Below are 13470 nucleotides of genomic sequence, written 5' to 3' on the forward strand. Positions count from 1 at the left end.
GGCCCTGAACCGGGGTCTGCCTTCCCTCGTGCGCGTTCCTGAACGCTCGTGTGCCTCCCGTCTGCGCCCCCCGTGTTGGTGACAACCGCAGTCGAGGCCCGGGGGCGGCTTCTCTCCCAGGGAGGGGACCTGGAGGTGGGAGGTGGGAGGTGGGGGTGGTGGGAAAACCAACCCAGCGCTCCCCCCTCCTCCTGGGAGCATCCTCCCTCCCTCCCTCCCTCCGCCCGCCCCCGACGAGGGTGGGAAGGGGGAGACGGCGGCGGGAGTGTTGACGACATCGAGTGTGGCTTGTGCAGCCAGCTTTTCCTGGGGACGAAATTGGGGGGGGGGGGGAGTCCAGGGCCAGAAATGGAGCCAAAGCGTAGGTGAATTTTGGCTGGTGACGGTGCAGAGTGCTTTTTCCAGAAGCGCCGTAGACGCCCAGAGCCCTTCAGTTGCAAAGACGCCTTTTGCAAAATACACACACGTACATGCCAGTTGGGCAAATGCATTGTCGCTGTGCCTGGGCGTCCTTGGTATAATGCATCACGGGTTCGTCTAGCGTTTGATGGCGTTCGCATAAATTCCCTCTCTCGATTCTGCCCAACATCCTGGCGAGGGCACTCAGTAGACATCGTGCAGATTTTTACTCCTCCCTTGGCAGCAGTTTTCTCATAGTCACAGCTCTAGTTAGGACTTTTTTTTTTTTTTTTTTTTATTGCAAGAAATGGGCATTTTATCCTAAGGGAAATGGGGTTTGTTACAAGGATACACAGGGAAAGAAACCTCTGGGATCGATTAAAGATCCACCTCCTACGCTGCTGCTTGCTCAAAGGCTCGTGCTCTGCGCTCGAAGGCTGTGTTTTGCTATTATTTCTTTCTGTTCATTTGATCAATTTTCTTACCTTTGCCTAATTTCCCTTTTTTTTTTCTTTTTAATTTCTGGAGTATTTCTCATATACGATACAAAGGGGGGAATCTAACCAACCCACGACTCAGATTTGCAAATGTAATTGTTTTGCCAAATTTGCTTCAGATCCTTTTTTATTTTAAGAGATAAAATTGCAGATACTGGAGGCGCTCCGAGTACCTGCCCCTCCTTCTCTAGAGGTAGCCACCGTCTTCAGATTTGTGCGTATCATTCCCTTGCGTATTCTAGAGTTGGTTCACAGTGAATCCATAAACAATATGCAGTGGTATGTGTTTTAAATCTGAATGGTATTAAATGATATTAAATCTTTTTGCAACTTGCTTTTTTTGATCAGCATCAAATTTGGGGATTTATATACAAATAAATTGGTTAATTGTGTGATCTCTGGTTCATTCATTTTAATTGCTGGTGTAGAATTCAATTGTATGAATATACCATACTTTATCCATTTCCCAATTGATGGACTTTGAAGTTGTTTCTGGTTTTCGACTCTAAAAACAATCCTGCAGGAAACACCTTTGTACTTGTCTGCTTGCGCACACATTTGAAAGGTGTATCTAGGAGATAACACCTCATAGAGTTGCTGGATAGTAGAATATGTGCATCTTCAACTTAACTAAATATCACAGAAGCTCTCAGAATGATTGTACTAATTTTCACTCTCACTGGTATTGAGTGAGGACACCCATTTCCTCACATCCTTGCTAATATTTTATGTTACTAGACTTTTACTTTTTTTGTCTCTGCTATACTGACCAGCTTCCTTATAACTTTAGCTTATGGCTAAATTTGCTTGTAGCCACCTTGGCTTTTGCTCTAGCTATGTGTCAGATGGGTTCATCTCTCACAGCTAACTGGCTCAGTCTTTATCTCAAGTGGTCTTCATAAGATTAAATCCAGTAAAAATTTATTTTGCACCTATGGTTGATGTAAAGATAGTAATTTCCATAGTATGTTTTATGTACCTCTCTAGTGGCAGTTGAGGTGATGTAATTTTAAAAATATGATGAATGGTTTTGAAAAATCCTTTTTTCTTCTTTAATGTAATATTTGGTACAGTCAAACCACATGTAACAAAAATAAAAAATTATATGTGACGTATATGCAGGTTGTGAAGCAAAACAGTAAAATGAACACCAATCAATACACCACTCAATCCAAGAATCAAAATGACCAGTATTATATGTGCTCACCTCCAGAGTGACTATCCTGAATTGTCTGTCATTCCTTGCTTTTTAAAAATGATTTTGTCAGATATGTGTATATCCCTCAACAATGTATTTTATGGTTTCTATTGTTTGAGATTTAAAAAAAAGGAATTCTGGATACAGTTTTCTAAGACTTGCTTATTTCATAAGCTCAATGTTTCTCAGAGTCACTGATATTGAGTAGAGATACAAGTCATTAATTTTCACTGCTGTGTAATATTCCACAGATGAATATAACACAGTGTATACAGTTCTTCTTGACGGTTTGGCTCTTTCTAGGTTTTGCTATTATGAAGATTCTTGTACCTATCTTCTGGTACACAGTTATAAGAATTTCTCTTAATTTTCATCCTGATATATGACCCCCAACGGGGTAATGATATTTCTAGGGAGTACTTGGGGGAGAGTAATATTATTGAATCAATTTTTACTGTGTACTCTTTCTTAAAATTGATAATGCCCGAGGCCTGTGTTAGAGGCCTCCCGTTCTACTTTCCACCTTACCTTTCCTAGTAGCACTTCTACCTTAAGATAAGGAAGGCATACCACTTGTCCATATGGAGTATTTCTAAGGCATTGTCCCAAGCAGAAAAACTCCATGGAAAACAAAGAGGTAATTCAAAATCCTATATTCAGTATATAAGTAAACATATTGTATGTTACATATATAATTAAATATATTGCAGGTCTGATATATAAACAATCATATATATATGTAAGTCATATATGTATATAGTGTTAGAGAAAGCTTTTTCTAATCCAGGTGCTTCCCGTCTCAAGAGTGACATTTGCAATACATTTCACATTTTATGTCTAATTATCGGTGTATATAGTAATTTTTGATCAATTCTATGCTATAACAGTTTAGGCCAATGATATGTCAGTTTTTTTTAAATGTCCCAAGAAATTCATCATTTGCAATTATTTAAACTTGGGCTGAACACTTTTAGATGTCATCTTAGTGTGAACATGATTTAAAACATTTTTAGTGGTTTGTGAGTAAAGAAAGTTGGAATACTGCGATGGTAAGCTATTTGCTAGAAGTCAAATCCCTGGGTTATGGGGTATGAATGTTCAACTTTACCAAATGGTTTTCTGAAGTGATTGTACCACCCTGTATTTTGGCCAGCAGTTTTGTCAATTTATATACTTTGATAAGCAGTGTATAAGAGTTATAGCTGAGTCATATCTACTTCAACACGTATCCTCAGATATCTTGATATTTGCCAACCAAATGGATATGAAAGAATGTGTCATTGTGATTTTAATTTGCATTTCTTTGTTAATGAGTTTGAACATCTTTTCAGATGTTTATGAACTCTTTCTCTTTTGTGAAATATCTGGTCATCTTTTACCCATTTTTCTCTTGGGTTGTCTTTTAAAACTAATAAACTGGTAACACTGATCTTTTATTGATTGTATGCACTGTAAATATCTTCTTCCAGTTCATGGCTTGTCTTTTTATTTCTTATGGTGTGTTTTGGTGAACAGAAGTTCTTAATTTTCATGTAATCTAATTGGAGACTTTACCTCGCTTTGGAATTATAAAGACATTCTCCTGTGTTTCTTTTTAGAAGTTTTAAAATGATGTCTTTCACATTTAAATTCATAATTCATCTGGTATTGATTTTTGTGTACAAGTGAGGCAGTGATCCACATTCATTTTTTTCCTCCCTGTGGCTGCAGCTGTCTCATACGATGCATGGAATTGGCCCTCTGTTTACCAGCATGGTTTTGTTTCTGACCCCTTTTTGTGCCACTTGTCTCCTTCACTGTCTCTGTGTTAGATCACGCTTTCATGATTAATCCTTTAGCTTTACCAGAAATCTTGCTATTGGGGGCAGGAGGTCTTGAGTCTCAGATGTTCTTGGACCTTTGTTCTTGTTTTAAGAATCAACTTATCACATGATGTGAAAAACTCTTTGGGAATTAATTGGAATTATTGAATCAATATGAGGGAGAATTGAAATCTTTAAGATTTTGAGCGTTCCTGTCTGAGAACATGGTATGTATTTCATTTATTTAGGTTTTTAATGTCTTTTAATGTGGTTTTATGATTTTCTCCATACAGATCCAACAGTTTTAAAATGTTGATTCTGATGTTTCTAGTTTTGTTGCTTTTATAAATGGTGTTATTTTTTAAGATTCTATTTTCTCACTTTATTGTTAGCTAAATAGAAATTTAATGGATTTTTATATTAATCTTTAGCCATCACTTGAAAAACTTTCATTATTTCTAATAGAATTTCTGTAATTCTTTTGAGTTCTGTGTGAATAATTGTATCATTGCAAATATTGACACTTGGTTCTTCCTTTCAATTATTTTCCCTTCAAATTTTTTTTCTGGTCTTAATATGATGGCATACTTTTACATCTGTGTTCAATAGAAATGATTATCGTTGTTAGAAGTGATTATAGTAGGTATACATGTCTCATTCCTGATTTTAAAAGGAATGTTTCCCCATTAAAAATGTGTTATTAATTAGGGGAGTCTTTGCAATTTTGTCACATGCTTTTCTACATGGGATAGAAAAACTCAATATTTTGTGGTTTTCTTTTTTAATTTATTAAATGAAATGGGTTTCAATTAATATATTTTAAAATTCTTAATTCTCTTTTGTGTTCTTTACTAAGATAAACCCAAGTTGATTTTAGTGAATTGTCTTTTCATGAACTACTGGAATGAATTTGCTAATATTTTATGTAGGATTTTTGTATCTGAGTGAAATCATCTGTCATTTTTCTTTATTGACAATTTTGTCTGATTTTGGCATTAAGGTTACACTGACCTTATACTAATCAGAGAATAGTTCTTTTTGTTGTTGTTCCCTGGGAGTTTGCATTAGAGTGATTTGTTTCTTAAAAGTGATTAGAGGTTGGAATTTACCTCTAAGATCATTTGGATCTAATGTTTTCTTTGTAGATGGATTGTAAATTGTTAATAATTTAGTAGTGATTAGCAGTTGAATAGTAATAGGACTACAGATTTTGTTTCTTTTTAATTTGGTAAGTTTAAGCAATTTGTCTTTTCAACAAAAATTTTAAGTTGTCATCAAGTTCATGGTATTTTCTTAATTACTTTTTAAATTTCTGCTTTATCTATTGTTAATGTTCCCTTTCTCGTTTTGAATATTATTTGTGTGTGACTTTTCTTTTTTCTTTATTAATTTTGTCAAAAGTCTAGTTTAGTAATCTAGGCAAGTGATTAATTTTTGGCCTAATTCTGTTACATTTTTGTGTTTTAGTTCATTGATTCTTTTTCTTTTACTTACCTCTTTTTCTGTGTTTGGACTTACCCTTATGTGATTTTTCTAACTTAAATTGCATTCTCAACTCATTAATTTTCAGCCATTGTTATTTCCTAGTGTAAGGAAGTTATTAGGCTGTAAACTTGCTTAAAATTTATTTTGATTTATCTAACATTGTTTAATTTATAGTGTTTTTATTGTCAAATCTAAGTACTTTTAAAATTTTTCATTTTGATTTCTTTGACTTACATGTTTTAAACTTTCCTTTGAAACATGTTTTTTAGTTTCTAAATGTATCTACACTAACATTTATTTCTATTATTCATTTCTAGATTGTGTTATCAGAGAATATAGTATGTATTTTATCTTTTACAAAATATTTGCTTGCCCTGGACTTCTGGCCCTGTACATAGTGAATTATAACTTTTCAGTGTGTACTTGTGACATATATTCTCTAATTGTTATATATCTGTTAGATCAAGGTTGTAAATTATATGCTTTAGACTGTCTTTATTAATTTCTGTTTCACTTGTTATCGAGAGAGATGTGTTGCAGTCATCTCTTTTTCTTGACTTTTTTCTTAACTTTTTTTGATGTATTTTGAGACTTTGATTAGTTACATTTAACATTATTTTCCTCATAGATTGAACCTTTTCTATTATGCTGTGATCCTCTCCATGCCTAATTTTGCTTTCTGTCTTAGCATCTATTTAGTCTGTCCCACCTTCGTTTGGATGGTAATACACCTGGAATACCCTTTTCTCTTATTTTACTGTCATTTTTTTTTTAATGTCCTTAAATTGTAGGTGTCTGTTATAAAAAATATATTACAGGGCTTTTCTTTTAATCTAGTCAGCTAGTTTGTGTTTTAATTAGTATTTTTTTTTTAGAAATTAATTCAAATCTATTGATAGCTCAATTTTTATCTAAAACTACTTTCCACGGTGCCTGGGTGGCTTAAGTCAATTAAGCATTTGACTTTGGGTCAGGTCATCATCTCAGGGCCCTGGGATAGAGCCCCGAGTTGGGTTCCATGCTTAGTGGGGAGTCTGCTCCCTCTCCCTCTGCTTGTGCGCATGTGTATTTTTTTTCTCTCTCAAAAAAAATTTTTTTTTCATCTTACCCTTGTTCTTGAGAGATAGTTTCATTGGGTATATAGGTCTATCTAGGTTGATAGATTATTTTCTGTCCACATGGGAAAGATATTCTACATTCAAAGCCTCTTGCCAGTTTTATTTTTTTTTACTTGGAAGAAAATATTCTTTTTCTTCTGGTTGCATTAAATTTTCTATTTTTGGTCCTATGTCATTTCCTTTCTAAGTCTGCTGGAGATATCTTTTTATTTATCCTCTTGAATACACGTGTTTCTTGATTTTGAATTTTGTCTTTCATTAAGTCCAGAGATTCTGAGCCTTGTAATAAATATTATTTTATCTCGCTTTGATTTTATCTATTTTCTTCTTCTGGAAGTTTAATTGGATGTACATGTGTTGAATTGTTGGCAGATCAATTACTTTTCATCTTTCTTAGTTTTCATTTCCTTGTTTCTTTACCAGAATTTCCAGTGCTAGGTGATTTCATTAGGCACATCTTGTAGTTCATAATTTCTCTTCATCTGTGCTTAATCTTCTTTTACTGAATCTATTTTTTTCCTTTTACTTTTAACAGTTATATTTTTTATTTCCAGAAGTTCCACTTCTTTTTTTAGATTCCCAAGTCTTTTATAGTCTTATGTTGCTTGCTCTTTTTTCTGAATCTATGGGTATTCTGTAGGCTGTATATGGCAGTCAATCCAAAGTCTGATGTCTTTAGGGGTCTAAATTCATTGCCGTTCTTTCTGTTGTCTCTCCCTCATGGTGGGTTGTCACCTCCTTTGCTTGATGATCTTTGGTTATGAACTCCTATTTGATTGATCTTTCCCTGAAGCATCTTGAGAGTTTGATTTGTGCTTTCCTCCTGATTTGTATCGGCTTCCATTGGAAGCCAGGGAGTTTGCATGGCTCAGTTTCCTCACTTTGCTTCTGGCCCAGAGCTCAGTGTCCATTATTGCTCTTGGCATTACTGTTTGTAGCTCTTGACTGTCAGCTTTAGTTTTTAGCTAGAGGTTTATTCCTTTTGGGGAGGAAAGGGTGGCTTTAAATGTTCCCTATTTCTATGAGCTATGAGCTCAGCAAAATTATAAATTTTTAAAATCTAGAACCTACTTTGTTTTGCAATGAGAGTCCCCCATTAGTTCTTTGTAACTGTTGGGATTAGAAGTCCTTTACATTAATGTTTAATTTTAGCAGTGTGTTTACTTGAGTTTGTATTAGGAAAAAAACAAACAAACGCGTCCTACCAAGTGTAAGATTTATTGTGATACCAAATTTTCTATTAAAATGAATTTACATCTAAGTTAGAAGTTGAGTTAGTCTCAAGAAAAAATATTGAATAACAGTAGCATAGGTGGTGGGGTGGATTTTGCAACGTTAGAAAACGTTTATTTATTTAAACGTAGAAATTTGGGGAGTGTGAATAAAAGATTTGGGAAACACTGAGCTAGGGAATCAAGGTGAGTAGGGCACAGTGTATCCTCTGGGCTTAACAAAGATAAACCAGTGATGACCAGTGTGAGAACTGCTGTCAAAGAGATATGGACAGGGTACTCTGGGCTTACAGAGAAGAGATGCAGAAACTTGGTAGTAGTGAGAAATGCATCCCAGAATTAAGTATTAAGGATTGGTAAACAGGTGGTTGCAGAATAAGGTTCATGAATCAGAAGCAGTTGAGTATGAATGGCTTCTAAGTTGCATGTCATGAAGTGACTGAAAATAAAAGCAGGAACAGGATTACAAAAGCCTTACATGCTATGGATGGGAGTTTGAACCTTATTCTGAAGATGAAGGGAAGCTACTGAATGACTTTTAAGCACTGAAATGTTATCAGAGTTTTAGAGGGTGCCAGAGTCAAAGGCAAGTCACCAGCTAGAAAGCTGCTTGTTCAGTTAGTTCAGAGGAGAAAAAATGAAACAATTAAGGCAGTGTCACTGGCAGGAAGAGGTGTACGTGTGCCTATTTTAGGTTTCTTTGGTGGATGAAAATGACAGGGCTTTGTGGTCAGGTGAATAGGAATGTTGAAAAAGACTGCGGAGCCTAGATTGAATCCCAGGGAGCTACTCTGGTTAACTAGGTGGCATGTAGAGCAACTGACTGCTAACACACAGAGGAAAGAGGAAAGAACTTGGTTTCATCTTTTTGTTTTTGAGGAAAAAGATAAGTTCATTTTTGAACTTAATCCGAGAGGCTTGTGAGACATCTTAAGATTCAATAACATGTTGACAGGGACTATAGAGATGCAACAAATCCTGGAGAAATTAGAGATTCAGCATTTGGGCGTGTGTAGCCATTGTTTGCTACAATGAAATATGAGATATTTAAAGTGGCACGTAGATTTTTTAATAGTTAAGAATTTAATGTGTATGAAAAACGTAAGTTGTACATCAAACCTATGATGTCATGGATATCATGTAGGCCAAGTGAGCCCAATAAAAGAGAAATACTGGTAAATAAAAATACATGTGTTATGTGGAAATGGTAAAAATCATGGTGAAGCTATGCAAATAATGGAAGTTCAGAAAGTGCTGTTTTAAGCCATGGGTGTGGTGGATAAGGTCACCGAGGAGAGAGTAAGCCTGAAAAGAAAAGAGAGTTAACATTTGGGTGGCGGGGAATGGAGAAGAAGAGCCCATGGAGACTGAGGAAAAGCAGCCAGAAGAATAGGAGGAGAACCAGGAGAAGATGGTCTTTGGAGTCCAAATGAAGAGTTCTGAGGAGGAGGAAGTGGTCAACAGCGTCAAGTAAGTTGTAAGCTGAAAAGTGCTCTTTGGACTTAGCATTAAGGCAGACCATTTAGCTGGAAGCATCCAAACAGTGGATTTTTAGAAATACTCCTCTAATATTAATGTTAATGATAGCTGATATTTCTAGCATTTCCTATATGGCATGTACTGTTCTAAGCACTACAAATGTGTTAACTGGTTAATCAGGTAGGTAGTATTGCTCTTGCATTTGATACATGAGAACTGAAATACAGAGAGGTTAAGTAACTTGCCCAAGATCACACATTCAGGAAATGGGGGAGCCATGATTCAGTCCCACGCAGTCTGGTTCCAGAGTCCATGCTCTTAATTAACCTCTGTGCCAGTCACCTTGTTGATTAAAACAAAATAGAAAATAATCATATCAGTGTCTAATTATAGTGTAGTTGGTATAGGGTGTGCTATCACTGAAGTCAGCCAGGCTGTGAATGACCAGCTTGATGTCACAGCGGCTTAGTCTGCTGTGTATGAGCACATTAACTATATTGTAATCCATGCCACAATGGTGATGTGTAGGCTGTGACAGAGTTTTTTGTTCTTTTTGTGTGTATATGTATATATATTTATATATATATGTATATTGCTGTGAGGATATATATGTATACACATACACACACAAAATGTAAAGCGAATGAGTTTAAAAGTGTATTTATTTCCCAGAGAGCATGTGTTCCATTTTACATGCCACACTTGGGTCCTAAAGTGTCTGTTTTTTTTTTCACTTTTGGAGTTAAATTCCCTAAATTCTGGAAATATTGCTCATCCAGAACAGGTCAGGTTCCAGACCTGATAACCAGTCTATTGTAGAAGGTCACTAATGACCTCATTGTAAGCAGTTTCCCTTGAATGGCAGAGGTGGAAACCCATTTGCAGAAAGCCAAAAGTGAATGAGAATGGAAGATTTGAATGGGAGAGAAGGGAGGAACAATTCGTGATGAAGATGAAGACTGTGTAGGAGATAAGGGGACACAAGAGCTATATGACTCTTGGTTGTGGTCAAAGGAGCTAATCAGAGTTAAAGATTTAAAAACTGGTTTAGACCTGCACCATGATCTGAGATGTAGCCTTGGGAAGGAAGAGCCTGGGTGTCCTGGGCAGTGAAGATCATTTTAATCAAGGAGGTGAACAGGAGGCTGGGGTCTTGAAGGGATTGTCTTCATGGGCCTTGATGTGGCTGGGATGTTGAGAGTTTGGAAGAGAGAGGGGAACACTCAACTAATAGCCAGTGTTCTTGAACAGGACAACAAGTGAGAACTAAGTAGGTGGCAATGACAAGGAAAGGTAGATGTGGTGAAATAGAGTGAGAGAGACTGTGGAATCAGAGGACCTATGTTTGAATCCTTCTAGCTTGATGAGCTTGAGCAAATTACTGAATTTTACTCAATGCTTCCCAGCTGTACCCTGCAGGTGATGATGATTGGACCTGAGAATTGCTGTGAGGATGAACGAGATAATGTATATAAAAATAATTGGTACAATGTGTGACAAATAGTTAGCTAGGAAGATTGTTATTGTTCTCATACTGTGAGGTTTTCATACAGCAAATTGGACCTAAGAAGAATTAAAGAAACATATTTGTATTTTAAGGACTGATGGTGGTCTTGCTTAGGAAAAAAGAAACTTGGTTTGTCCTAACAATAGCCGGATAATAGTGGTGAAATGGAAAGGTCTAAGAAATGGTGTTGATGTGGTTCTAGTGATGATATGAAAAGGCGGCCATTACTTGGGCAAGAGTTAGAAGTGCTGCCATGCTGCATTTTTCAGTGATGTTTAGGTTTTGTAGCTGTTCTCTGATAGCTATAAATCTTTATTATTGAACTTTATTCCAGAAAGAAGCCTTAGTCTGAAACTCCAGCCCTAATTTCCATTTTCCCCCATTGAAATAATCCTTTTCAAAACACAGATGATATGTTTGATAATACGAGGCTGTTGATAATATGAGGTTTTTTGCCCACCTTTGCAATCTAGCAGTGCTGTGTGTTGCAGTTGTAAGAGTGCCAGATGCAGCAATTGTTAGGAGGATGGAAGTCTGGATGTGGCTCTGGGGAGTTAGGAGATTGATGAGCTTGCCCTGTACCACTTCAACTCTGCCCCTTTGCCCAAGACAGGAACACACATAGATGGACGGATAGGAGAATATGAGCAGCAGATAAACCATTTTCTCAGTGGAGTCAGGATTCACTTCTGGCCAGGGGGTTGAGAATATGGCAGTTTGTGTGTGGTGAAATGGCATATTTCACAGGATGCAATAAAAGCAGATGGGGTAAAAGGGCAGCAATGGAAAGATGTCTTTTGTTCATTCAGCAATTATTCAAGGGTTTTACCATGTGCTGGGCACATACAAAAGTGAGTAAGATACCCTTAATTATCTTCCATCTAAAGGAGACATGTAAACAAATAAGTTCAGAGTAGAGATGGTGACTGTGTGATCCTAAGGGAAAAAAAGAGATTAAACTGATATTTGAAGAGAGTTGGGCAAACAGTAGCTGAGGATGAGAATCTTCCAGAGCTCAGTGTTCTTACTGATTTTTTGGGGAGGCCTAAGTTCGAAGGATTTTTCTAATAAACCATATAAGCCAGGAAAACTGCTTCTCATATTTTCTCGAATGATTTAAGTACTGATTTGGGTTTATGTTGTTTCCTTAGGATGGTACAGCATGGATGATTTTGCCCTGGGAGATTTCACTATAGCAGATGATGCTTTGTCAGAAGATTGCCCTTATGTGGACGGTTGTGTCTTTGCTCCTGAATTTATGTCCAATGATTATGTTCGTGTGACTCAACTTTACTGCGATGGGGTGGTGAGATTTGTTGCTCTTTTGTTTTAATGCTGTGTCTTAAGGCCTATTATTTTGAGAGATTAATGTGAGATTGTATTAGTTTCTGGCATACAACATAATGACTTAAGATGTGTATATGTTGTAAAATTATCACCCCAAGAAATCTAGTTAAAACTACACCCATTACTATTCATAGTACAGATCTTTTATTTTTATTATGCTGAGGACTTAATGTCTACTTTTTAAAGGTTTTTTGATTTAGAGTTATGGGAGTAAAGATGTTTTTGTGCTACAAAACTTTTCACAGGGAGGTACAAATTTGATTTCATAAGGGAAAGGAAGCAGTGACTTAACAACAAGAATGTGCAGTACCAGAGAATGAGTGATGGGGAAAGATGGTTTTCTGACTGGAGATTAGAAAGGCTCTCAAGAGACAGCTGTAGATGCAGACCCCTGGGGGAAACACTTGGGAAAAAAGCCTAAAGATTCACCGGTTGAAGATATAATCAAAGTATATAAGTAAATGTGTACTCAAAAGTTTATTAGTTTAGTACTGATAGTCCTTACATTAAAAATTGAAAACTACTTTTGCATTTCACTAGAAAAAATAAAAAGAATTTTTTTTTGTTTAGGGTATGCAGTATAAAGATTTTACCCAAAGTGAGAGAAACTTAGGTGAGTACATTGGTATTTTTTATTTTATTTATTATTATTATTTTTTACATTGGTATTTTAATTTGTTGAGAGATTGTTGTGGGAAGTTCATCCATTCACATCAATGTAACAGTCCTACATAGTTTTCATTTTTATTTTTTATTTTTTGATTTATGTATTTTTAATTGAAGGTATAGTTAATATGCAATATTATAGTAGTTTCAGGTGTACAACAGAGTGATTGGCATTTATACATGTAAATGAAATGCTTACCATAAGTGTAGTTATATGTTACTGTACAAAGTTATTGTGTTACTGACTATATTCCCTATGCTGTCCGAACTTTACATCCCCATGATGTAGTTTTTCATAAGTGGAAGTTTTACCTCTTAGTCCTCTTCATCTATTTTGCTCATCCCCTTCCTATTTACCTTTCCATATCCATTGTAACCTTTTCTCTATTAACAGTGTTGATTTATTCCAAAATGAGGCATAAAATATTAATTTAAAACTTTTTCTTAATTAAGAATTTGACATCTGTAATATGTGGTGTAGTAAACCAGTTTCTGTCCTGCAAGATTATTGTGATGCCATTAAAATATACATCTTCTGGCCACTTCTGTTTCAACGTCAGCATAGTTCTATAATATCACGGTTACACCCCTGTGTGGAGGCCACGTAAGTTGCTATATGTCGTTTGTTTTGTATAAACAGTAATAAACATGTTGACCATTCTTGAGGAATGCCAAGTACAAGGGAGGGCTTATGTCTTATTCTCGTATATACTGTTCAGCTTCATTCTTATGTAATCATG

At 36.1% G+C, this 13470-nt stretch overlaps 1 protein-coding gene across 1 annotated transcript in view; it reads left to right on the forward strand.

Annotated features, from left to right (window-relative positions):
- TTC3 (tetratricopeptide repeat domain 3) overlaps window positions 1-13470 on the forward strand; it is a 116775-nt gene that overhangs the window by 625 nt on the left and 102680 nt on the right. The window contains 3 exon segments of the mRNA XM_038581468.1: window positions 11869-12023; window positions 12635-12677; window positions 13184-13334. Of these exon segments, the coding sequence (XP_038437396.1) occupies window positions 11880-12023; window positions 12635-12677; window positions 13184-13334 (338 nt within the window). The 5' untranslated portion in view covers window positions 11869-11879.

The sequence above is a fragment of the Canis lupus genome, chromosome 31, assembly GCF_011100685.1.
Source record: "Canis lupus familiaris isolate Mischka breed German Shepherd chromosome 31, alternate assembly UU_Cfam_GSD_1.0, whole genome shotgun sequence".
NCBI classification, from domain to species: Eukaryota; Metazoa; Chordata; class Mammalia; order Carnivora; family Canidae; genus Canis; species Canis lupus.